Source organism: Dryobates pubescens, chromosome Z (genome assembly GCF_014839835.1).
Source record: "Dryobates pubescens isolate bDryPub1 chromosome Z, bDryPub1.pri, whole genome shotgun sequence".
NCBI lineage: Eukaryota > Metazoa > Chordata > Aves > Piciformes > Picidae > Dryobates > Dryobates pubescens.
Window position 1 is genome coordinate 59,437,837 of NC_071657.1, and position 27,147 is coordinate 59,464,983.

The following is a 27,147-nucleotide window of genomic DNA, read 5'->3' on the forward strand; positions in this document are numbered from 1 at the left end:
GGCACCACCAGTGACTGGGCACCAGGCAGATTGAACTCCATTCACCACCAGTCTTTGGGCCTGGCCATCCAGACAGTTTTTTTATCCAGTGCACAGTGCACTTATCCAAGCTTTGTGCCATGAGTTTGTGGAGGAGAATGCTGTGAGAGGCAGTGTCAAAGTCCAGGCAGAGAATGTCCGTGGCCCTTCCTCACCCACTAGACAGGTCACTTTATTGTAGAAGGAGATCAGATTAGTCAGGCAGGACCTGGCTTTCATAAACCCATGACTGGGCCTGGGTTGTCTCGTAAGTGCTGTGTGATGGCACTCAGGATGACCTGCTCCATAACCCTTTCTGGCACCAAGGTCAGACTGACAGGCCAGGTTCCACGGATCATCCTTCCAGCCCTTCTTGTAGATGAGCATCACACTTGCTAGTCTCCAGTCAACTGGGACCTCCCTGTTTAACCAGGACTGTTGACAAATAATGGTGAGTGGCTTGGTGAGCACATCTGCCATCTCCTTACGTACCCTTGGGTGGATCCCCTCTGGTCCCATAGACTTGTGCATATTTAAGTGGCACAGTAGGTTGTTGATCATTTCCTCCTGGATTGTGGGGGCTGATTTCTGCTCCCCATCCCTGTCTTCCAGTTTCAGGGGCTGAACCCTCATGGAGCAACGGGTGTCACAAAATACTGAGGCAAAGCAGCTATTCAGCAGCTCAGCCTTTTCCTTATCTTTGGTCACCAGGTTCCCACCTTCATCCAGCAGTGGGCAGAGGTTCTCCCTAGCTCTTCTTTTACTGTTAATATATTTCAAAAAGCTGTTTTTATTAATTTTAATGACACTGGCCAGATTGAGTTGAACTTTGACCTAATTTTCTCCCTACATACCGTTTTGAGGGTCTTGTAGCCTTCCTGAGTTGCCTGCCCCTCCTTCCGCAGCCAGTAGACTTTACTTTTCTTCCCGACTTCTAGCCAAAGCTGTCTGCTTAGCCAGGCTGGTCTTCTGCCCTGCCAATTCATCTTCTGATGCATGGGGACAGCTTGTTTCTGTGCCTTGATGATTTCTCTCTTGAGGAATGTCCAGTCTTCCTAGACTCCCTTGTCCTTCAGGACTGCCTCCCAAGGCATCAACCAGTCTCCTAAAGAAGTCAAAATCTACCCTCCAGAAGTCCAGGGATTCAGTTCTATTGTCTCCTCTCCTGACTTCACTGAAAATTGTAAATTCCACCATCTCATGGTCACTTTGTCCAAGGTATCCACCAACCTTTACGTCTCCTACTAGAATCATTGAATCATAGAATGGTTGAGGCAGAAGGGACCTCCAAAGGTCATCTAGTCCAAGCTCCCCACAGTCAGCAGTGGAGGTCAGACTAGGTCCTTCTCTGTTTACAAGCAGCAGGCCTAGTGATGATGAGACCTTCCCCAGTCACCTATAAAGCACTTCATCAACATCCTCATCCTGGTTGGGTGGTCTACAACAGACCTCCATCATGACATCTGCCTCATTGGCCTTTCCCCTGATTCTTAGCCACAAGCGTTCAATCCCATCATCACTGTCATTGTCATGCTCAAGACAGTCAAGGCCCTTCCTGACATAACAGGACAACCCCACTACTTCTCCTTCTGGGCTTATCCTCTCTAAGGACTCTATAGCTATCCAACACAGCACTCCAGCTGCTACATGTTGTGATCGTATGTTCCTCTAATACATGCAACAATCTCTTATCCCATCTCCCATGGATTGCAGGGGGACCTCTCACCCTTCCCTGTTTCACTGACTGCTTCATGAATTTTGAGGCATTACTGAATCTTTGAGTTCTCTTCCATCAATGATCTGAGCTCTGAGGGTCACTATCTGGAACTGTTTGCATGTTCGCCTTGGTTCATTATCAATACTTGCAGATCACTCTTGCCTTATCCTCATTAATATAGGCAGCCCAGCTGTTAGCACTTCCTCATCAAAGGCCCTGTATGTCTTCTGCATCTTTCCTCTCTCAAAGAATGTAACTTTCATCTGTTTTCCAACTTCATCCTACTCTGCTGCCAAGTGGTTTCCTCCTTAAAATCTCCCTTTGAGGTGGTAAGGAGGGAGAAGATTTCTTCTTTATCTCCCTTTTTTCTCCAATCCATACCAGAGGATATTTTCTATCTCTGCATCAGTGGACTGCCCAGAGATATTGCATATATGACTCTTGGTAAGCCTGCAGTCCTCTTGATGCTTTCCTGTAGCAGTGGGGATGAAGGCAAAATTAGTGGTTAGTCAGAGAAATGGTCATTTGCATAGAACAGGATGACAGATGCCCTGAAGAAAATGTTTCCTGCCTTTGCTGATCTGGGATACTCATTTGGGATACAGGAAAAGAGTCATGGATTAAGAATACATTGTTGGTTACCTGAGGTTAGTTGAAGGACATCCTTGTGTAAAGGGCTTCTGAAGTTTAATATATATGTTGCTTGACAACTGACAACTTCAAAGCATAGTGTTTGGTTCTGATGCTCCTAAGGGAGGTATGCTCTGGATGTGTTACAGCCACCACTGCTTATGATGGTACCTAGAAAGAACATTTATAACCCCTCAAGGTAGATAGTTCATGAAGTTTTTTGTGAAAATTGTATTCTGAGAAACATTTTTATGCTGTCCTTACTTTATCAAATGCTTTTTAAAGGTCCTCTTCTGTTTCAATAAATGTTACACTATTGAAAAAGAACTATGAAATAATACGTAATTACTACTTAAGGACAATGTAACAAATCAATATTTGACTGCCAGCTGTGTATCCTTAGTTGCTGTCTCTGCTGTGTATGTTTGCTTAGGAGTGGCAAGGAGTTTACTATGCGAGAAGGAAATCAGGAGACAGTATCCAGCAGCATGTGAAGACGACACCTGTGATCGGTCAAGGAGGGTAACTAACTTGTCCAGAACATAATTGCTTTCTTGTCTTTAGGGCCTTTTCTTTGTTTACCCTGTCTGCAAGTTTGGCATGAACCTCCATGTATTTAGGAGCAGAGTGGTGATATAACTGTTGACTCAAAGCAATGTGGAAAGAATAAACAAAGTTGAGAAGGTCATGTTACTTGCTGATGTTTATCCATTTTGGTGTCATACGCTGGCTAGGAGAACTGCAAAGTTGTAACAATTAATGGTGTTGCTGCTTGCTCACCTGCAAGCTGCTACTCCTGTTGCCATGAATTTCTTTATGAAGTTATTCTCAATATCCAGTCAGTTATTTGATCAGCTGAAAGGATCAGCAGCTGGGCAGTTCTCTGGTTTGCCTGTGTGCTTGTTTGCACACCTTTGCAGTGTAGCGTGGGCACATGGCCAAATTCTGCTCCCAGATGTGCAGAGTAATTCCTATTAGAAAAAGGATCATGTGTTCTAGGACAAGGACACAGCTGTCACACTGAATGAGTGTTTGTCACTCAATCATCTGTTTGGTCTTGGGTTTGGTATCTTGTTTCATGAGGGCATGGAGACCTCTGCTCTAGAAAAAGGCAGCTTATCACTTCACTTCTCTCTTTACCATTTAATATGGTAACAAGTGATTATTTCTGTTGCTAGGAAAATAAGACACTTTGTATCCCTCAAAAGGCTGCATTGTACCAATGAAAACAACAAACAGGTACCGTATTTCTTTCATGTCAATTCTCATGACTTTTTGCTGAAGTGATCTTTTTTATTTGGACGTGGATAATTTTCCAAGAGGATCTGTGTTACCAATGAGATTCTCACTGACTGGTGAAGCAAGCAAGAAAACATCAGCATTTGCTTGGTCTGTTCTCCTTTAGTATTACTGCCAAGAAAAGGAAGAAAGGCTTTAATCCTCTGGAACATGGATGTGACAGCTGAGTCTGTGATACACGGGCCATAGCCCGAGGAGAGTTCAGGGGCTTTCTTCTAGAGCTGTTGGACAGTTTCAGGCTATGCCTTTAAGAAAATTTCGAGCAAATATACAGTTGGGTGTAAAAAGGAAAATAAAAAACTGATCTAAACAAACTTCATTGGTCAGATGTGAGATGTACCATAGCAATATCTCACATTCTTCGCTCATTCCATCTCTCTCTCTCTGCTGGCATGCATGCTGCTTCTGGACAGAGACCTCTTATCATCTAACAACCCTGAGATAAGACCACTGACTTGTTTAACGGCGCTTTTGAACTAACTGAAATTTCCCTAACATTTCTCCTTTTCTCTTTTCTTCTAATTAACCAGAGGAAAAAAGGGAGGGGGAGGCTGAGGAGGAGCGGGCAGTGTCCTCCTGGCCAAGGAGGATTTCTGTTCTGTTTTCTCTTTGGAAATACCTGTATAATATTGTAAATACTGTATATTTTGTACATATTCATTGCATTCCATTATTGCCTGATGCAGCCCAGGATGTGATTGGCTTTCTGGGCTGCAAGTGCACACTGATGGCTCCTGTTGATTTTCTCATCCATCAGCACCCCCAGGTCCTTTTCTTCAGGACTGCTCTCAAGCTGGTTTCTGCCCAGCCTATATCAGTGCTTGGGATTGCTCCAACACAGATGCTGGACCTTGCACTTGCTTTTGTTGAACCTCACGAGGTTGTCATGGGTTCACCTCTCCAGCCTGTCAAGGTCCTTCTGGATGGCATCCCTCCCCTCCAGCATGTCTGCTGCACCACACAGCTTGGTGTCGTCAGCAAACCTGCTGAGGGTGCACTCAGTGCCACTGTCCATGGCACCAACAAAGATGTTAAAAAAGACTGGTCCCAGTCCTGACCCCTGAGGGACTCCACTTGTCACTGACCTTCTCTTGGACATGGACCTGGCCATCAAGCCTGTTCTTTATCCACAGAATGGACATCCTGGGCTGCATCAAGAGAAGCATAGCCAGCAGGTCAAGGGAGGTGAATCTCCCCCTCTACTCTACTCTGGTGAGACCCCACCTGGAGTACTGTGTCCAGTTCTGGAGCCTCTATTACAGGAAGGATCTGGAGGTACTGGAACATGTCCAGAGAAGGGCCACGAGGATGATCAGAGGGCTGGAGCACCTCTCCTGTGAGGACAGACTGAGGGAGTTGGGGCTGTTCAGTCTGGAGAAGAGAAGGCTCTGAGGAGACCTCATTGTGGCCTTCCAGTATCTGAAGGGGGCCTACAAGAAAGTTGGTGAGGGACTTCTTAGGGTTTTAGCTAATAAAAGGACTAGGGGGAATGGAATAAAACTTGCAATGGGTAGATTCAGATTGTATGTTAGGAAGAAGTCCTTCACCATGAGGGTGGTGAGACACTGGAACAGTTTGCCCCAGGGAGATGGTGGAAGCCTCATCCCTGGAGATTTTGAAGGCCAGGCTGGATGTGGCTCTGAGCAACCTGATGTAGTGTGAGGTGTCCCTGTGCATGGCCGGGGGGTTGGAACTAGATGATCCTTGACGTCCCTTCCACTCCTAACAATTCTATGATTCTATGATTTAATTAGTTACAGGGCAGTAAAAGCTGCCATGGTTCAAATTTTGATGGAAATCTCTAATGTTTCATTGTATCTCTGTAATTCTAAATGGCTTTATCTCAGCATTCAGACACTGTATGGAGATTTGGGAACGTCCTTACATTATTGTGCATTGTTTCACCTTAAAAAATGTTGGTATGTTCTTTGTCATTACCAACAGCCTCCATAAGTGATATCACAGTATGATTAGGGGTCACTTTGTAGGAACCATCATACATTTCTGTGCCAGATTTATCACATACAAAAATAAGCATATTGTATTTATTTTAGGGGGTAGAAAAAAACCACATGTGAGAGTATATTAATTATTCTTGCAGTGAAGTTTTGTGAATGAGGATTGATTTCTATGTGACTCTCCCCATGTGCTGAAGTCTCAGTAGGGATTAATGGTGCCTTTGACAATTTGATTCCTGGCAGGATACAGTCTGGTCTTTTTACATTCATAAATTTACAACAGAGTTGGTGTTTCTCCTCTTAAGAATAAGTATATAGAATAAACCAGGTTGGAAGAGACCTTCAAGATCATCACATCCAACCTATCAACCAATCTAACCCACCTAAGCAACTAAACCATGGCACCGAGCACCCCATCAAGTCTCCTCCTGAGCACCTCCAATGATGGTGACTCCACCACCTCCCTGGGCAGCACATTCCAATGGGCAATCACTCTCTCTGTAGAGAACTTCTTCCTAACATCGGGCCTAAACCTCCCCTGGTGCAGCCTGAGACTGTGTCCTCTTGTTCTGGTACTGGCTGCCTGGGAGAAGAGACCAAGATCCCTCTGTCTACAACCTCCCTTCAGGTAGTTGTAGAGAGCAATAAGGTCACCCCTGAGTCTCCTCCTCTCCAGGCTAAGCAACCCCAGCTCCTTCAGCCTCTCCTTGTAGGGCTTGTGTTCCAAACCCCTCACCAACTTCGTTGCCCTACTCTGGACATGTTCCAGCAAGTCAACATCCTTCCTAAACTGAGGGGCCCAGAACTGGACACAGTACTCAAGGTGCGGCCTAACCAGTGCAGTGTACAGGGGCAGAATGACCTCCCTGCTCCTGCTGGCCACACTGTTCCTGATGCAGGCCAGGATGCCATTGGCCCTCTTGGCTGCCTGGACAGATGGGTCCCTCTGCAAAGCCTTTCTACCCTCCAGCAGATCAACTCCTGCCCCCAGCTTGGTGTTGTCAGCAAATTTACTGATGATGGACTCAATGCCCTCATCCAGATCATCAATAAAGATGTTAAAGAGGATGGGACCCAGCACTGATCCCTGGGGCACACCACTAGTGACTGGCTGCCAGCTGGATGTGGCACCATTCACCACCACTCTCTGGGCTCAGCCCTCCAGCCACTTCCTAACCCAGCACAGAGTGCTGCTGTCCAAGCCATGGGCTGACAGCTTGGCCAGGAGTTTGCTGTGGGGGACAGAGTCAAAGGCCTTGCTGAGGTCCAGGTAGACTACATCCACAGGCCTCCCCACATCCACCAGGCCAATGTATCAGTGTACCTATGTATCAGCCCAAGATTAACTGTCTAACTTACCTTACATGGCTCTTTCAGATCATGCCTGCAGAAGGGGTAGCAGTATCCAGAACTGAAATGTGGTTTTATTTTTTCAGCAGAACACTTAGGGGGCTGTGCTGGTGCTTTCTGACAGTTGTGTAGTAGACAGAGATATATCCATGGGCTCTTTCAGAAGCTCCAGTTTGGGATCAGAACAAGAAGCTCAGATGCCTTGTGTCACTGTGCCATATCTTACAAGCTCCCTTGATCATACTGTGTTTGGATGAGATGGTTTCTCAAAGGGTTACTGCATAATTACAACAAAGGTATTTAAGCTCTTAAAATCAGTTTTCTGGAGGAAGAGTTGTTCCTTACACTCCTTCAAATGAGATTTATATGGATTTTTATTCCTTCTGGGGTTTTTTTCCTTCTTATTCATTAGAAGAAAACATTCATAAATACTTTTTTTCCTTTACATTCCCCTCTCTTCTCTTCCTCCCCTTAATAGCAAACTGGAAAAAACTATGGAAAATGTGCAGAAATTATGGAAAAGAGAATTTGCATAATTACTTTCCTTTCTTTCCTGAGTAATGCCTGTGAGGACCATCCAGCACATAGTGACAAGCTGCTGTAGATACTGAGAGCATATAAGTGCAACTTGCTGTAATATCCTTTTAACTCACAGGTGGCAACCATGGATTTCATGCTTCCATGCAATCTAGTGCTTTGCTGTAGGCAGGTGATGGATGTGGGGAGAGGAACCAGTCACCACAGACAGATGACAGTACTGGTCTCCTAAATATGATGTGTAATGACTTATGTGTAAGTGCAGTATCAAGCACTGAAGTTTATTCATCTGAAGTGAAGGGTATGTATATGTTCTCTAGTGACTATAGTGAAAAATGCAACACATTATTTTTAGTCTTTTTCAGTGTCTCCTTTAGCTATACTTAAATACATCATATGCTAACTTTAGGGAGAATGTAGCCCTTTTAAAATATTTTTGTGTTCTTTTTCCTTGCATATATATTCTACTCTTGGTGCACCTTCAGCTCGACAAGAGTCGCTGTGATGAGAAGTACACAGGAGAAAATTTTCAGTCAGGTCAGAATATTGTTGTTTATATTTTGCTTTGCTTGAGGTCATGGCCGAGTGCTTTGCTGATATGAAATGTTGTCTCATCCCTTGAGTCAGTGGTCAGAGCAGATGGTCAGTGACTGATGCCAGCAGCTCTGATGTCACACCATGAACTGGATTTGTAACCACCATTAATAATTCAGTCTCCTGTGCAGAGCTCTTGCTCTGCATCCAAACTGAAGATGCACTGCTCTTCACTGTGTGTGTCTAATCCCGAAACTGGTGTACTCTGACAACCATTTGTATTCAAAAGTAATGTGGAACTGTGCTGATTTGTGCCAGCAGGTCTACCCTAGTGTTTCCAAGTTAGGACCTGTCAGGAGGTTGTTTCTTTGGCCCTGGCAAAGAGCTAAGATCGTTGTCTGTACTGTCCAGACTAGAGGTAGTCGTGCTAAGTCCAGGACTTTGTTGCTGTAGTATGTCTGCACAACCCTTGCCCTGTCTCTTGGGCAGGTTTGCTTAGTGATAGCTCTCACTATCTTCTCCTGACAGCTTTTGACTAAAGGTATGGAGTATGAAGGAGTAATCTCTTCTTCTGATGCTGTGTAGTGTTTGGAATAATGCTTTTCCCTAAAGAAGGAGGCACTAAAGGCCAATTTAAAGCTTGTGACTCCAGTGATCTGTGCTGGATGTAGCACTGTTGTTGTATGATGAGTGAACAGGTTTTTGTGCCTTGTTACTTTCTGGCACCTGAAGACATTACCATTATGAAACACTGGACAACTTTGATATGCAGTATCAGACAGCTTCTGATTTTCACATGGGAGGAGGATATACATAGAATACATAGAATATATAGAATACATAGAATAAACCAGGTTGGAAGAGACCTTCAAGATCATCGCGTCCAACCCATCAACCAATCCAACACCACCCAAACAACTAACCCATATAATACACCAAGAGCACAGGAAGTGACTGCTTGACATTCCCTACTTTTTCAAGTGCGTAATTATAAACACAAGCATCAGAGAGCTTTGTGATACCAAATAGTAATGCTCTTGTTACCACTCCTGCCCTCAGAACTGATCCACACAGTGTTAAACTGCTTGTTCCCTGTCCTTGCAGTTTTCTCAGTTTCTTTCCTGAAAACAGGAAGGTGAGAACACCCATGAATTAAACTGAAGAACATTTGTTACTGGTTAACATGTTCTTACTGTCTTTCACAGATTATGTGAGGCATTTAGGTTTGCTCATTATTGTGATAGATTTCAGCAAGACTGGGAAGCCGCAATCCATGTTGATCACTACAGTGCAGAGGAAGCAGACAACCTTAGACTCATACACATTTGGTGTAGGCTGTCCTTCCCTGCTGCCTACAGCTGCGCTCCAAGAATAAATTCCCAGAGCCACAGGCATATACCAGTATGTGGTGAGAGTAGAAAAATAGTACCTGTATCGTGATGTTTGAAATGGTGTGACCTGTAACAAAACTGAATATGGAGACATTCCTCTCACCAGGTGAATACAATTTTTTTTTTTGTTTGGGCATTTAAATATTTTCACCTCAAATTGTGATGTGGCACAGAGTTGCTTTTATGCAGCTCTAGGTGGCACTAGCAAAGTTTCCAACTAGCTAGTTGGTATTTCACACAAGGACAGTTGTCTTGTCAAGTACTTTCACTTGTAGTGGCTCATTCCAGGCATTTCATCCAGCTTTTGCATTTGTCTGGATGTGATAATTTCTCTTGCTTTAGCAAATGGCAGTTTCAAGAATGACAGCTTGATGCATGGTTAATTTTCTCAGCAGATGAATTGATTGTTTATAATCATTCTCAGTGTGTTGGATTTTTCTTAAACACAAGGCACAAACAATTATTGCCACTGAAAGAGAAAGCTGTGTGCTTGGGTTAGAAGAGTGTAAACTGAAACATGATTTTTCTCACTTGGCTGAGTTTCTAGGCAGTAAAACTCAGGCTTGTTCAGTAGTTGGTGGAGGGCAAAAGGGGCTTGCAGGAGGGGTTCAGATTGCCTCCTGAGACAGGTCTTCTAAAGCAGGCTCTTTGACAACTACCTTAGACAAAGACAGCCTGAAACACTGCTGCTTTTAGGCAGTTCAAGCTAGGTGAAATTACTCCTCCCTTCCATAAGGCATCTTGACTTCTTTGTGAAACAGCTTTCCATGAGACTTCAGACAAGTTAGTGTAAATTTATAGACACTGAATCCTGTGTTCTGATGTACAGAGATCATTGAGATCATTTAATTAAATTTTCAGAATTTTAGATGGAGGAGACTCTGTAGCAGTCGTACTAGGTCCATTTTTAAAACTTTTGTTTTGTATTTACAGAATCCCATTCCTTCAAATGCAAGAACAGAAGGAAAGACTCAACTGATGTTAACTCAGTAACATCTCAAAGTAGTGATGGTAAGAAAGTAAAGTGTCAAGAATTACTTTTGTAGATAAAGAACAGACTTGACCTGAGCAATAAAAAATGCAGAATAAAAGGGGAAACAGAGATTCACAGGTGATTAAATGGAGATTACTCATTCTTTTTATAACTGCAGTAAAATGTCTTTATTCTGATTTGCAAAACAGCACCCTACCCAGCATGAATACCAACATCACCATGAATGCCTGCAGGGCATGGTGCCTTCATGGAGAGGAGAAGTGAGTGACTGTACCATAGGATGTGGGCAGCCTGCTAAAAGAGTGCACAGTGAAGCATTAGTTCTTAGAAAGCTACAGCTTGTGCTTCTGAACCAGTATTTTGGTTTCCTTAGTGTGTGACATGACGGGAGCTGTTGCTGCTGGTTAGTTGAGAGCAGTGTTTCTGCTTCTGAACCCATTTGTGACTGCTTGATGGGTCAGGGATGGTGGTGTTAGAGATTTCTTTCTGCCGTGGTAAGTAGTGAGAGAAGCACAGCTTGTGTAGAGAAAGAGTGATTTTCATTAGGGCAGCTGTATCACTGAGATGAGGGACATGCGCACACATACTCTCACAACAGGAGCGATGTCTGACAGAGGTCCACTGTGAACAGTGGGAGAGGGGCAGGTGCTGAACGTGAAGTGTAAGATAGCCTAAGTATACGTTCATTTCAGTGTAAGTGACAGATGGACAGAAAAACTGGCAGTGGAAATGAGATGTGCAAGAAATTAAACAGCACAGCAAGAACTTTGAGGAGCAGAGATAGAGGAGAAATGGGAGATGAGGCTGCATTCTGTTGTGCTGTTCCCTAGTGACAGCCTTCTGCACTCTAGAAATGCTGTCATCTGATTCACTGTGTGCCAAGTGAACATTGTTCTCTCTAATGGCAGCTCCAAGTTTACAGACTCGACGGTACTCTTCCATGGCAAGGATACACTCAATGACAATAGAAGCTCCTATCACAAAGGTGAGTCCTGAGCCCTGCCTTCTCCACAAACTCATTTTGGAGTTGCTTTCATAGGGAAGTATGTCGTTTGTGGCAGGAAAGCCAGGGATTTCCTGCAGCTTGTATTTAACAGAATAAAACCTTTTTCCCCCACCACCACCTTACTACTTCCTGCATCTCATCAGATCATCCTAAATCCTGATCATAAGGAATGATATTAAAAAGGGGAAAAGGGTGCCTATGCTAGATGCACTTGTGGCAGGAAGGGGATCCTGCTTTGTTGGGCCATGCATGTGTAGGACGTGCTTTCAATCTCATCTTTGCTTTTACTATTGGTATTTCTAATGTGTCATGCAGAGGAGAGAGCACCTGCACCATATCCTATCCCTCTCCCTTTCCTGTAGTCTATTCTTCAGTACCTGTGTTACACAGACTCTACTGTCTCAAATGAGCTGTACAATCACTTTGCCTGAAAACCAGGGTGCCTGCCATCTCCCACTCTCAACACTTTTTTACCTCTCTCCACATCTTCTTTTCATATCATTAGGCACTTCCCAGCACCACCATGCCTGTTAGACCAGATGACTCCTTTCCTTTTCCTTCTTCCCAGGCATACCAGCCCCTGCAGCAGCTTCTGATTGCTGGAGAAAACAGCACTGGGGCTTTACAGCCTTAGTTTACAGCCAGTTTGTTGTTTGTTTGCGCTTTTTTCCCTCTAGGGACTGAATGCTTGCTTTTGAGCAGCCCTGGCTTTGCTGAAGGACTGGGACACAGCTAGTTTTGGGTCTGCTCACCTGCAGCTATTTCAGATATTTCACAACCTTCTGCTTTCACTTCCTAGGAGTTTGCCATCCAATAGCAGATGGGTACCAGGGAATCTGAGCACAAATTTACATCTTCTAAGTGTTCTTCAAGGGCCAGGGGGAATTATATAGCATTTGCTAAGTGGGAAGTAGCAGACCAATCAGTCTGACCTTAGTACCAGGAAAGGTCATGGAACAGATCTTCTCAAGCACCATTACACAACATATAGAGAACAGCCAAGGGATCAGGCCCAGACAGCATGGGTTTAAGAAGGGCAGGTCCTGCCTGACCAACCTGATCTCCTTCTATGACAGGATGACCCAACTGTTGGATGAGGGAAAGGCTGTGGATATTATCTACTTAGACTTTCAAAAAGCCTCTGACAATGTTCCCCACAGAATTCCCATGGACAAACTGGCTGCTTGTGGCTTGGATGAGCACACACTCTGCTGGATAAAGCACTGGCTGGGCAAACAGGCCCAAAGAGTGGTGGTCAGTAGAGTTAAATCCAGCTGGTGACTTGATGATCTTTGAGGTCTCTTCCAACCTTGATGATTCTGTGTTCCTCAGGGCTCAGTATTGGGACCACTTCTGTTTAACATCTTTATTGATGACCTTGCTGAAGACATAGAGTGTGTCATCAGTTAAGTTTGCAGATGACACCAAGTTGGGTGGGAGTGTTGATCTGCATCAGGGTAGGGAGGCTCTACAGAGGCACTTGGATAGATTGGGTTGATGAGCCAACATTAATGGGATGAGCTTCAACAAGGCCAAATGTCAGGTCCTGCACTTGGGTCACAACAACCCCAAGCAACTACAGGCTTGGGGAAGTGTGGCTGGAAAGTTGTCTGGCAGAAAGGGACATGGGGGTTCTAATCAACAAGCAACTGAATATGAGCAAGCAGTGAGCCCAGGTGGGCAGGAAAACCAATGGCATCCTCCTGTGTCCAGCAGGAGTAGGGAGGTGACTGTCCCCTTGTACTCAGCTCTGGTGAGGCCACACCCCAAGTATTGTGTCCAGTTTTGGGCACCTCAGTACAGGAGAGATGTGGAGGTGCTGGATCAAGTGCAAAGGATGGCAATGAAGCTGGGGAAGGGCCTGGAGAATAAATCTGATGAGGAGTGACTGAGTGAGCTGGGGCTGTTTGGTTTGGAAAAGAGGAGGTTGAGGGGAGACTTCATCGCTCCCTACAACTACCTGAAAGGACATGTGCAGAGGCTCGTGCTGGTTTCTTCTCACAGGTGATTAATGATGGAACAAGAGGGAATGGCCTCAAGCTGTGACTGGATAGGTTTAGACTGGATATTAGGAAATAAAATTTCATGGCAGAAGTAGTCAGGCATTGGAATGTGCTGCTCAGAGAGGTGGTTGAGTCACCAACCCTGGATGTGTTTAAAGCTCTTTTGGCTGTGGTGCTTGGGGATGTGGTTTAGGGGTGAACCTTGTAGAGTAGGGTTATTGGTTGGACTTGGTGATCCTGAAGGTCTTTTCCAATCTGAATGTCTCTGTGATTCTGTGATAACCAAGCCCCAAATAAAGATAATAAGAAAAGACAAAAGTGCCATTCACTCTTCCTTGCCTACCTCCTTATTGTGTTTTCAGATTATTAACATAATTAATGCTGCCCAGGAAAACAGCCCCATCACAGTAGCAGAGGCCTTGGACAGAGTTCTGGAAATCCTGCGGACAACCGAACTTTACTCCCCTCAGCTAGGTACCAGAGTTGAAGATCCTCACACAAGTGATCTTGTTGGAGGTCTAATGACTGTGAGTAAAATTAGTAAATATGAAACTGCTGCCACCGGTGTCCTGCATCACAGTTCAGTGCTCAGCACTGTTAAAATTTCACAAGCAATGGGAAGGAGACTCAGAACTCATCACTATTTATCTGAAGTGTTTTGACCTTTCTGCCAACAGTAGTCACCAGGATGATGGCCACATCTCTGTCTATTGGATGCATTCCTCATCATATATGAATGAACACAGTTGCCACTACAAACTGTGTCATCCAATCTGATTTGTCTTAAGGAGATGAATTTTTAGAAAAATGTAGAAGCTTAGAGGGGATTAAAGGGATTGCTTTACAGCTGGTCCAGTGTAAGAGTGAGGTTACTTGAATCAGGTTCCAACTTTGGTCCTGGAGCAGCAGCAACACTATCTGCCAGAGACAGTCTCCATAGATTTAATCATGAATTACCTCATTTCTTTGACATACACTGAGCTAGTCCATGCCAAACTGAAATAAAGTGAAAAATAAACAATAGTAATTAATGTGAATGATGAAAAATTGTGCACATGCTAATAAAAGGGTCAAGGAGGGTAACACTATATAGTTAATAATATCAATTCTGGAGATCTTATACTGCTGTTCTTTGGATCTAAGAGTGATTTGCCATTAGAATGGACTGCCCAGGGAGATGGTGAAGTCACCATCACTGAAGGTGTTTAGGAAGAGACTGGGTGGGGCACTTGGTGCCATGGTTTAGTTGATTAGATGGTGTTGGGTGATGGGTTGCACTTGATGATCTCAAAGGTCTCTTCCAACCTGGTTTGGTTCTGTTCTATTCTATTCTATTCTATTCTATTCTATTCTATTCTATTCTATTCTATTCTATTCTATTCTATTCTATTCTATTCTATTCTATTCTTCATGTAATTTTTTGAAAGACCTTTACACAAGGATGTTGCTTACATGCTACAATAGGAGCAGTGCTCTTAGAACCCAGTATTACCTAAAGTGAAAGTGCATGTGGTGTCTTTGTGGTTATTCTGCCTAAAACTTATGATCAACTTGATTTTCCAGGATGGCTTGAGAAGACTGTCAGGAAATGAGTACGTGTTTTCTAAGAGTAAGCCATCATTTTTAAACTTCCCTTTGCATGTGTGGTTCCGGGGTTTTTTAGATGCTAGTGACAAAGAGCTTCAAGCTCACTAATTTGCAGTGGGATGCATGTCTTTGGAAGTGGTTGTCTAAGTGACTGCAGAAGAAGCGCTAGATTGCCTTCATTTTGAAGCTGAAGTGGGTTCAAATAACTAAAATAATGCATTTCAAAATACAGAAAATCAAACCAAGGAAAAAACCCAACAGATTGTCACTGTAAGAAATGCTCACTGATCTTTTTGTTTATGTCCAAATCATCTGTAATAATATAAACCATACACCATATTACAGGCTTTTACAGACTTTTTTTTTTTTTAATGTAAGGAAAAGAGTTGTTTCTTGTGGAAAAAAGAATTCTGCTGGGGGATGGAATCCAGAAACGCTGTAATTCCCAAATTCCATTTCAACAGATACGAACCTGAGACATAGTCACCTTTCAGAGCCAAGCACCATCAGTGATGTTCCACCCTGTATCACACAGCTCCTGGAGAATGAAGAAAGCTGGGACTTCAATGTTTTCGAGTTGGAGGCTGTTACAAATAAAAGGTACTATACTCGTTGCCCTGGGTGCCTGCAAAAAGGTTGTTGAGGAGACACAGCAGAAAGTGCTTTACTCTGGAGAAACTGAAGCAAGATATTGCAAAGCTGTGAGAGCTATCTTTGTGTATGTTTTGATAGCACTTGTCCCATTTAACAAGGGAAGCACACACTATGGTCAAGATGCATATACAGGCCCTGGATAGGCCTGTGTAGACTGTTGTCTTCCCTGACAGTGTCTGCAGTCCTCCAGAATTGTTTCCTGCTCCACTTTTACCTTGCTTGACTCCTGTCCACTCTGTCCAGGTGATGCTGTTTGTCTCAGTCTGTTATAGGCTGGATGTCCCACAGAGGCCCCTTTTTCCAGCTGATGTGCAAGTGACCATGCTGGAGAAAAAAAGCCTCTCCCCTCAGTCACCTAAATCACTCAATGATTTAGGAAGCTCTGAGACAACTGTGGCTTTTGTTTATAAAGATTAAAAAACTGGGATGGAGGATAAACCAGTGATGGGGTTAAGAGCCTGAGATTTTAAAGCTTATAATGAAAGAAGAGGGTAGTATTTTTGAGGTCATGCAGACCACAAAAATAAACATATCATCCCCAGAGGAAAGTTAATCCAGAGTGAGTTTGGACACAAGAACCAACAAGATTAGAGGTTTTACTTTATTTACTGTTTTCACACAAAGGTTCATTAGTGTCTTCCTCAGCACTACTTTTACCAGATCTTAAATTCCCTCTCCAGCATATTGCCATCTTCAAATAATCAAGATTAGAGGTTTTACTTTATTTACTGTTTTCACACAAAGGTTCATTAGTGTCCTCCTCAGCACTACTTTTACCAGATCTTAAATTCCCTCTCCAGCATATTGCCATCTTCGAATAATCAGGAAGTGAGTATCTGGAGTCCCTGAAGTCATGGGGCTATTTGAAACAGTAAACTTTCAACCCCTTTTCACCTTAGAGATTTTTACCCTTTGGGATGTGCCCTGCTTTTTCTCTTGATATTAAAACCACAGAAGACCTGATTTGGTAAGAATTTTTTTCTGAAGCCACAAGAATTTTGCCACTTCTACAAAATGTATTCAAATAATATCTGAAAGGATTATGGATGTAACAATTCATAACCTTGATGAAGCTTTCAAGTGGGTGTAAATGTGTGGTTTTAAAACACTTAACATTTCCTTCCCACCTGTTGTATGATTGGTTTCTTTGTCAAAGACCTGCTCTTCAGAAAGTGAGAAGCTCCTACTTCACAGCAGTGTGTATCTCTTCCATTGTTTTCCAGGCCATTAGTCTATTTGGGTTTAAAAGTTTTTGCCCGGTTTGGCGTCTCTGAGTTTTTAAACTGTTCAGAAGCGACACTGCGAGCATGGCTACAGTTGATTGAAGCCAACTACCACTCCTCCAACTCATACCACAACTCTACACACGCAGCAGACGTCCTGCATGCTACTGCCTTCTTTCTTGGGAAGGAGAGAGTTAAGGTATAACCATCACTTAGGAGTCCTTTGGGTTAGGATTTCAATGTGCTCACCATCTTAAGTATGTCATTCAAAAGACAGATGTTTGACTGCGTAAAGCCTCTCTAATCTTCCTGTGATGACTGTAGGCCCATAGTTTCTCTAATGTCTGTTTATAGAAGAAAGGAATTTATATTTTAAGCAGGAATAATAAGGGGTGAACACCTGTTCTTTTCTATCTCTTGGTAACTGGCTGCTAGTAATAGCTCCTCCTAAAGCTTTGCAAGAGCTTTGGAAAGGGAGATGTTGATCGCTTTTCCCTGTTATCCACTGAAAGGATGCATGGGAATAGTTCAAAGTTGCACCGGGGGAGGTTCAGACTTCACATTAGAAAGCATTTCTTTACCAAGCAGGTGGTCAAGCACTCTAGGCTTCACAGAGAGGTGGTTGATGGCCCAAACCTCTCAGTCTTTAAGAGATATTTTGACAATGCCATTAATAACATGTTTTAACCTCTAGTGAGCCCTGAAGTGGTCAGGCAGTTGGACTAGATGGTTGTTGTTGGTCCCTTCAAGCTGAAATGTCTCCTCTCTCCTCTCGCCTCTTCTAAAACACAGAAGCTGTGTAGGTACAGAGTCAGTACAGAGGCATTCAGGCAAGCACATAAAGTAGAAAGGCATCACTGTAATGGGTTGGGGCAGGTCCCCTCCCCACCACAGGCAGAAATAACGACTCAGGCAAACGGATTGCAAAAGTGATGAAAGTTTAAATAGAAAGCAGTGAATGTTACAGAAAACCCAAAGCGCAGTGACAAAGAAAGATCCCATCCCCACCTGAGGGTGCATGCAAAACCCCCAGGGCTCCTTCTTCCCCCTCCCTCTGCTGGGCTAGTCTCAGCTGGCCAGGCCTGAGACTGCCCATCCCCCTGTGGCCTTGGGCCCAGTCAGGCCCATGGCCGGGAGATCTCTCCCCCAGTTACCAAGTCTCGGAGAGGGAAGGAAAGAGGAAGTGCCAGACTCCGCACTGGATCTTATAGTGGTGCAAAGAATTATGGTAGGAAATACACAATTTCCTGTGTCCATCCCTCTGGGCTGGACTTCTGGACACAGGAAGTGAATGCACCAGGGGGGCACCCAGCTCAAACTACAACATGCCACCCCTGTATTTCATACCATAATCCTTGCACCCAAACACATCATCAGATCAGAAAACTTCTGATGACATGTCCGGCGAAGTCCATATCTTCATCTGGGCGTCCACCCAAACAGTCTCTCATTCAGGCTCAAGCATCAGTCCATTCCAGTTGTTCTTCCTCATGTGATGGAACCTCCCAGCGACGCAGTCCTTCTCCTGCAGCGTGAATTCCTTGTGGACTCCTTGGGACATCCTGGTCACCTGGAAATACCTCACAACTTCTCAGCCAAGCCTTTACTCTCATATTCAGCGGCAGATTCTCCACCCCTGGGGCAGGCCAGTCGGAACAATCCGGCTCCATGACTGCCTTTTTCAATCCATCCAGGGTGCCGCAGCCAACCGCTTTCACGCGGACCAAAGCTACACGGATGCATGTCAGAGGCACTCCGCACCCCCCGGCTGGGCGCTCGCATACCGAGGCAGGACAGCATCCGGCTGCACAACCTCCACCCCCGGCAGAGGGAGGAGCTGCGCCACAGCCCACTGAAGAAGCAGGGAGGCGGAGCCAGGTGCTCGGCGCCATTTTCGGAACACGTCCGAAAACACCAGGGAAAGATTTACAGCTGCCGCCGCCGCCTGAACGCAGCCCGGCTCGGGCGGTGCCGCCGCCGCCGCTTGAACGCGGCCCGGCCCGGCCCCCGCCGTCTCTGTCGCCGCGATGCAGAGTCCGAGTCACCTCCAGCAGTCGCTTGCCCGCTCGCCGCGGGTGTCCGCTTCCCGCAGCGGCCGCAGGCCGACCACGCTCTGCTTGCCGCTGCCCCTCCTCCGCTCCCCGCCGCTCCGCAGGGAACGAGGAGAAGGCAGGTCTCGCCTTCTTAGGCTACTCGAGCATTCTTAAGCTACCCTGGGCAGAAAGTCACAGAAAGAACCACCCCTCGCTGTTCCCAAACAACAGGAGGGAATTCCATGCCATCAGCCACACACCAGCTATCCTTCTGCAGTCCACAGGAGTTCACACAGTCGCCCCGGTAACACAAAACCTGAGCCCCAACTTTCCAAACCCAAACCGACGCCCAGAACTAAATTTAAACTCTCCATCTTTTGCAATCCGAGCTGCAGTTGGCCCCACGTTGGGCGCCAAAATGTAATGGGTTGGGGCAGGTCCCCTCCCCACCACAGGCAGAAATAACGACTCAGGCAAACGGATTGCAAAAGTGATGAAAGTTTAAATAGAAAGCGGTGAATGTTACAGAAAACCCAAAGCGCAGTGACAAAGAAAGATCCCATCCCCACCTGAGGGTGCATGCAAAACCCCCAGGGCTCCTTCTTCCCCCTCCCTCTGCTGGGCTAGTCTCAGCTGGCCAGGCCTGAGACTGCCCATCCCCCTGTGGCCTTGGGCCCAGTCAGGCCCATGGCCGGGAGATCTCTCCCCCAGTTACCAAGTCTCGGAGAGGGAAGGAAAGAGGAAGTGCCAGACTCCGCACTGGATCTTATAGTGGTGCAAAGAATTATGGTAGGAAATACACAATTTCCTGTGTCCATCCCTCTGGGCTGGACTTCTGGACACAGGAAGTGAATGCACCAGGGGGGCACCCAGCTCAAACTACAACACATCACAAAGAGAATCCATCCACCATTAGAGATACTGCTTAGGTGACAGCACAGTAAAAGGGTTCATGAAAGAGAGAGAGTTTGGATGAGATGAAGTTTTGGAGTAGGTAACCTGTGGGCATGATGAGCAGAAAAGGATTGCAAGGAGGTAGGATCCCAGCCCTGAGGCTTACACTTGCATATTTGTGGGTACCTGGCAATTATCAGAAATTATTTACTGTAAATTTTGTGCTGCATCATAATTTTTCTCTCTTCCTACAGGGAAGTCTTGAGCATTTAGATGAGGTGGCTGCATTAATAGCTGCCACCATTCACGACGTAGACCACCCTGGGCGGACCAACTCTTTCCTGTGCAATGCAGGCAGTGAATTAGCTGTGCTCTACAATGACACAGCTGTGTTAGAGAGCCACCACACAGCACTGGCCTTTCAGCTCACAACTAAAGACAGCAAATGCAACATTTTCAAGAATATTGATCGGTGGGTCTGCTGGACTGGGGGAGTGTGAATGCATAGATTGCTTGTTTGGGGCAAATTGAGAGCCTACCTTGTAAGCCAAACATGTAATTTAAATAGAGACATTTAACCTCTTCCACAATCCTACATAGACATGATTTTTAAGAAAGCTTTCATTCCTCCACCCTCCACCCCTGTCCTCCAGTTTGTACTTTTTGGGGAGTTTATAGGGATATCTGACAATCTTTTACATATTACATTAGCATGATCCAATTGACAGCCTCGAGACTGCATCTTGACCCACTGCCTTTTCATTCCAGGCGTTTGGAAGCTACTTTTTTGGGTCACATTTCTACCCAAGCAGCCAGATGATGCATGCTCTATCTGCACCTGGCCCCATGCTTGCTGGCATTCCTGTATTCACATGGGACAGAAAGGGGTGGCAAAGAGTTGGAGGCACCTTTCTGCTGGGCATGCATGTAGCCTGGGAGTTCCAATTGCATCAGCCTAGCTTTTGCAGGGACAGGGTAGGAGTGAAAGGGATCCGAAAGGGAAAGGGTCTGACCTCAAACAGGTAACAAATTTGTCTGTCACCCATAACACTGATGGCTTTGAAAAATGGGAGATTTGAGTTCCAGGTTTACAGTGAGATTGGAAATGTGTTGGTGCCATTCCTGGAGGTGTCATAAGTGTTGCAGCATTATGAAATTGAATGGTAAATTTTTATTGAATTCCAGTGTTTATAGATAAAAATAACAGAAAAAAGACAATACAGGAAGTCGAAGCTGGAGGAACCCACAGAAGCACAGTCTAGTCTATTCCTCCAACCCAAGACTGCCCACAGCTCTGAAGATGCCAGCCCATGCGGATGAAGCTCCTGGCAATGTTTTGCAAAGCTGCCTGGGTAGGGGTGAGGAGAGAACAGAGCTCTGTCTGGCAGGCTTGTGAACAGGAACTCTTTTCCTCTCCTAGAAACCTCTACCGGACACTGCGCCAGGCCATTATTGATATGGTTTTGGCAACTGAGATGACGAAGCACTTTGAGCATGTGAATAAGTTTGTGAACAGCATCAACAAGCCAATGGCATCTGAGGAGACCAGTTCACATGTAAGTGCTTGCAGGACTTTACACCCTTGGGGATTTTAGCAAAGCTCTTCTGAGACAACTGTAAGTGTCATTTTCATTCACACTGTATGAATGTGCAGGGTGGTAATTCCCAAAAGACTCTAAAGTGCAAAAAACCCCACAACTTTCATGTCTTTGTTTTCTGTGTCTGGCTCTGCCATAGCTCACTTAAACACTTCATTTTATAAGCCCTGAAAAGCCCTCTTGTGTTCAGAAAACATGCATTTGGGTGCTTTTGCACACATAAAATTCTGTCCATGCAGCCAGGTGTTCAAGGGGAGATTGGACGTGGCACTTGGTGCCATGGTCTAGTTGTGAGGTCTGTTGGAACAGGTTGGACTTGATGATCCTTGGGGTCTCTTCCAACCTTAGTTACTGTGATACTGTGATACAGGTTGGCTCTTGTGCCTACAGTCTTGCCTGCAAGCAGTGGGATCTGCCTAAACCTGGAGTTATTACCTAGGAATGTGCCCTGATGGTTTTGTGTCTATGTAATCTGGGGCCTTCAAGCCATGAGGAGTAACTCCATTGCTTCCTGTGACCTCTCCACCCCAGCCCCATTCCTGATTATACCAAGATATACACTGGCCTTTCTTCCCATAGGTTATACACACTAGTGCTGCCTCACCAGTCAAGGTATATTTTCATAAGATGCCTCCAAGTTTCCCACAGGAATGGTTTCTTGGTACTTAAAAGTGAACGAGACAAGCAGCTTGCTCCACCTATTTCTAGAAAAAGCTTTCTGAAGTGTCAGAGTGCTACATTTCTCCCTCTGACAGCTTAAGCATTTTCCTGAAATGTTTCCTCCATCTCACACCTTTCAAAATCTCTGTATTTTTCTGGCACTTCCACACTGGGCAGTAGGATTTAGATTCACAAGCCTCACTGAAACCGCCATGTTGCCAAGCTCTGAACACATTGCTCAGAATCTTCCTTTCATCCCATGAATGCATTTATGCCAGCACTTTCAAAAACACTTTTGAACACTCTCCATACATTCCAGTGCAGTCAGGTACTCTACCAAACATTTTCTCTGACTGACTGACTGTCTTACGGGCTTATATCAAAAGCTATTTTTAAATGTACAGGAGTTGGGGAGCAGTAACAGTGGAGCACAGATGCACCTCTATTACAGACTTGTTTTTTTTCCCCCAGTGTTAGGGTGTTTTGGTCCTTACTGTTAACAGTGGCTCTTCTTGTTTTTGATTTTGAACAGCAGTTAAGGAGCAGGGTTAATCTGACAGCCCTTTGCTGGGATACCCATGCTGGGGGAAAAAAAAAATAAATAAATAAACTGCTGAAGTTAGAAGATTAATGCCTGAATTGGCAGATCACTGCAAAATATCTCCCCGTAAACCACAAAGACATTAATTTAGTCATGGTGGTAAAAAGTTTTTTGACTCAAGAGTTGAATTTACTGGAAAAGGGAGAGCATAATTACACAAATCTGTTATTTTGAGGATAGTGTTAATACCGTGGTGATCTGGAGGCTTTTTATTACTTGGTAAGGAACATTAATATACCTGTGCCTCTTCACACTGTTCAGGACCCAGAAGACAATGCCACAGCAGAACTGTAACAACTACAGTGTCCGTTCCGGCCACTCTCCAGAGCAGCCAATAATTTGGTATTTGGTATTTTACTGCCTAGCAAGCAGAGACTCTGCAGTCTGCCACTCCTGCATTTTCCTACTGTTATTCTCATGCACTGTCTGAACCTTCATCCTAGCTGGTAACTGAGATCAAAAAGTATTCCAGGCTGAGGGTTCAAACTCTGGCACAAAGAAAGCAGTTGATTTGCAAACACTCTGGAACTCAATGGCACAGACCCACTTTTCTGGCTGTAAAAGAAAGTCATACAAGGTGGCTTACTCTGCTGTGTCTGCCTCAGTTTCCTCATCTGGGAATGAAAACCAGACTGCATCAACCCCCCTAATTGAAGCATGCCCCTACCATCACCACCCCCAAATTTAAATACTCAGCAGCGATGATGGTTTATCAGCTTGCATTTGTGCATGTCCCCTATCCTGGTTGGGTTCCAAGAGGGCAAGACTGGGATACAAGGAAGGGTAGCTCACCCTACCTGATAAAGAGCCTATTACTCCTTTTTTCACAAACTTTGCAATTAATTTTGAGAATCTTCACAACTCTCATATGTCATGGGGCTACCAGTTGTTACTTACCAAGGCTGCAGTCCTGATGCATCACTTTCTCCCCCAAATTCCTGTTGCTCTGCATGATATTAGAAGGTGTCAGGCTGGGTGCCTGCTTACTGCTCAAGTGCAATAGAGCTGATAGTGATGCCCTCACTCCTGCTAGTAGGAATGCTGCCTGCTAGCCCCTGTAACCAGCTCTCTTTTACAGAGTGAAGGCAGCAACTGTCAATGTACAGCCAATATAAAGAACTTTCCAGATAACCAGACACTGATCAAGCGTATGATGATTAAATGTGCAGATGTAGCAAATCCATGTCGCCCTCTGGAGCTGTGCATCGAGTGGGCAGGGAGGATTTCAGAGGAGTATTTTGCACAGGTATGTGTATTTTTACAATGTGACTGTTAGTTAAGAAAGTGTGCATCAACCAGCTGCTGCTCCAGACAAGGTCTGCCAGTGTCATGGTTTGAGACTGGGTGCCTTCAAAAACCATAAAGTTTACAGACCTCCAGAGGCTAGACAGGTCCAAGAAGTGGACAGGAAAGTGTAATTTTTATTACTTCATCCCCAGAATGCCTGCATTTAACCCTTATAAGGGGACAGCACAAGCTGCCTCTTGCCCTTTTTCCCCTCCCCCTTTCTCCTTCCTGATGCTGTGATTGTGGGGGAGTGAGCCCTAGAGCAGCCTTGGCAGGGGCCTGGAGGCAGGGTGGGGTAGGTTGTGGGCATTTCAGGCTTGGATTTTTGGCCTGGTTTGGTGGAGGTTGGGGAAGGCTTTAGCATAATTGGCACTGTGTTAAATCCAGACTATGCATTTTGTGTATTTTTTCATATTTTTGCACTGTAGCATGTAGTTTATGAATAGCACTTCCATTTAAACTTCCAATAGTGTTATGTATTTCTATCCAATCCTGTGTGGAGGGTTTTTTAACTACTCTGAGTTACAGGGCCTGTCTTGCTCCTAAAACCAAAACCGCCAGCATTACCAGATGCATGGTTTTTGTCCCCAGTCAGAACTGGCCTCTCAGTTTCATGCAGAATAATCCACTCCAGTCAAAGTTAGACAGTTCACTTACCATGAAGCCTGCAGCACAAGAAGGTGGAAAGGAGGTTTTACAATTCCAACTTCTCTGTCTGGCCCAGATGAAATGATTTGATTAGTCTTAGTCAATTTGGCTAAAATTCAAGACCATCACCATTCTAGCTTCTAGTCCCAGTGCCTTCCCTGGAGAAGAGCACAGAGACCTATGCATGATGAAGCCCTTAACTGAATCATCAGGCTGGCCTTTCCTCTTCTAATATGGCTGCTGAACTATTGGCGTTGTAGTTAGATGGTGTGGCAGGCCAGTACTGCAGGCCTGTGGGCAGTGTAAGTGCTTACCCCATGGGAACTCTCCAGACATTAGAACCTCAGCTTCCTTTGTAATACTGTTTTCTAATGCAAAATTATCAGCTTCCTGAAAGCACTACTCTCCGAGTTCTTTATTTGAACAATGAATAGTTTCTTAGCTTTTATTTGTCACTAGTGGTATGGAAATCAGCAGCTACTAGTGGGAAGACATAAGAGCACATATGGCTTCCACCCAAACTGGGATCATACACATGATACTTGTTACTGAGAAATATTGGAGACAAATGGTTTGAAAGAGTCACTAGAGATAGGGGGCAGGGAAACAAGAGTTCAACTTGTCCTCTGCTGAAGGACTCTGCAACTCCATTTTCCATTTTTAGCTTGTGTGTCCTGAACACCAGATGATAATGTTCTGTCTTGTCAGCACCAAGAGCAATCACAAACTACAGGAATAGAAAGGTACTTGTGAACAGGAAGAGATGTTGATTTCAGTCCCTGTTCCAGATAAATAAAACACATGTAATTAAAGCTGTTCACCTCAGGGGTTCTAAGGTTTGTCTCAAGTCTGCTACTGCACTTCACGGAATGGGTTGGGTTGGAAGGGACTTTCTAAGCCTCTCGCCTACTCCAGGATGGAAGCCACTAAAGCTCTAGGAGCTAACTGGAGTTTTGTTTTATTAGACTGATGAAGAGAAGAGACAGGGTCTGCCTGTTGTAATGCCAGTATTCGACAGAAACACCTGCAGCATCCCTAAGTCTCAAATTTCCTTCATTGATTATTTTGTAACAGATATGTTTGATGCATGGGATGGTAAGTACTCCAGCTTTTCTCTTCCTTGTTCTGAAGCAGAAATAATCTCAAGGTGGTCCTGAGTCCATTTTTTTTCAGGGGCTATAACCCTGTATAAGCATTACAAAGCAGCACAGATGCTGCTGAAGCCTGTTTCACTGCACACACACACTACCAGCTTTATGAAAGCTGAGCACTAACCAGACAATCTGTGCAAAGAAGGAAAGGGCACCACATTAAAACTAAGATTTTTTTTTTTAATCTATTGATTTTTTTTCTCTTAGCAATGTATTCTTTCTGAGCAGCAGAAACTGAGACCATGACTATTTAATAAACTCATCAAACTTTAAGAAAGGGATTTGCTGGAAGAAAAAAATCTTTCCCCTTTCAGCTTTCGCTTACAGCTGAAGGAACAAGAGTAGAATGCCAATAGCAGACAGGGCTGAGCTGTTCCTCTGCCCACTCTGTATACACAGTACAACTGTTTCTCCTGTTCATTTCAGCATTTGCACATCTGCCTGTTTTGATGCAGCACTTGGCTAATAACTACAAACACTGGAAAACACTGGATGAGTTACAGTGCAAGAGTCTCAGGCTACCATCAGAAAACAACAACTGACCCTAAGACAAGAACAAGAGACCTCCTGATCTACCAGTTCCACTGTGAATCACTAACTGACATTGCTGCAAGAGGGATGGTGTTTCCTTTCCAGTGAAATTAACACTGCATGGCAAGAAGGAAAAATTTTATCACTTTTAAGCTTCTCTGAATCCTACAGAAAAATGTTTTTTTAACATAATCCACAGATGAGTGTTGTCTTTGGAAACAATATTTTGTGGCAGAAAATGTACTTCTGAAACTGATTTCTACTACTTAGTATGTATTTTTCAAATCTTGTAATTGATACAACCATATTTACTAATATTCCACACAACTGTTTCTCAGAGGGGTAGTCTAGTCACCAGTAGAGTAAGAATAGTTTGACAAATTAACATAAAACTTCCCACTAACCTAAGCAGAGATTTGCTCCAATTTTGTTGATGTTTTCCAAGTCATAGAACACGCACAGTAGAACAAGTGATAGTAAAAAAACAAACCCTATAGCTCTCCTTCTTACAGAGACTGTCTCTAAGAGCACCACCTGTTTTGCCCGTAACAAAAGCCTTGGTAGGAGTCAAATTCCCTTAGAACTGGTCATATAATGGAGGAAGATAAGCACTTTCTGTATAATTGGTGCCATCCACATATTTCTCTGCCATTTTAGAGATATTAACCATGCAATGTTTCTTCAGCTTTAAAACACACCACCGTTGTGGTACTTGATCAACATCTTTTTTATGAAGTGATGTTTGTACAGGTGGTCATCCATTTTGTTAAACTGATCTAAATTTTATGATGGGTCCCTGTATTGTGCTAGTTTCCAGTTTCTTTAGTTATATTGATCTGATTG

General features: G+C 44.5%; 1 protein-coding gene across 1 annotated transcript in view; it reads left to right on the forward strand.

The window, feature by feature from the left end:
• Nucleotides 1-26,772, forward strand: part of PDE8B (phosphodiesterase 8B) — an 89,964-nt gene extending 63,192 nt beyond the window's left edge. Inside the window, exons 9-22 of the mRNA XM_054178449.1 lie at nucleotides 2,799-2,887; nucleotides 3,544-3,604; nucleotides 7,995-8,046; nucleotides 10,368-10,445; nucleotides 11,337-11,413; nucleotides 13,800-13,964; nucleotides 15,001-15,046; nucleotides 15,489-15,624; nucleotides 16,902-17,100; nucleotides 20,083-20,300; nucleotides 21,249-21,384; nucleotides 23,766-23,933; nucleotides 25,588-25,717; nucleotides 26,200-26,772. Coding sequence (XP_054034424.1) covers nucleotides 2,799-2,887; nucleotides 3,544-3,604; nucleotides 7,995-8,046; nucleotides 10,368-10,445; nucleotides 11,337-11,413; nucleotides 13,800-13,964; nucleotides 15,001-15,046; nucleotides 15,489-15,624; nucleotides 16,902-17,100; nucleotides 20,083-20,300; nucleotides 21,249-21,384; nucleotides 23,766-23,933; nucleotides 25,588-25,717; nucleotides 26,200-26,315 — 1,671 coding nt within the window. The 3' untranslated portion in view covers nucleotides 26,316-26,772. The remainder of the gene's footprint in view (nucleotides 1-2,798; nucleotides 2,888-3,543; nucleotides 3,605-7,994; nucleotides 8,047-10,367; nucleotides 10,446-11,336; nucleotides 11,414-13,799; nucleotides 13,965-15,000; nucleotides 15,047-15,488; nucleotides 15,625-16,901; nucleotides 17,101-20,082; nucleotides 20,301-21,248; nucleotides 21,385-23,765; nucleotides 23,934-25,587; nucleotides 25,718-26,199) is intronic.
• Nucleotides 26,773-27,147: the final 375 nt, after the last annotated feature.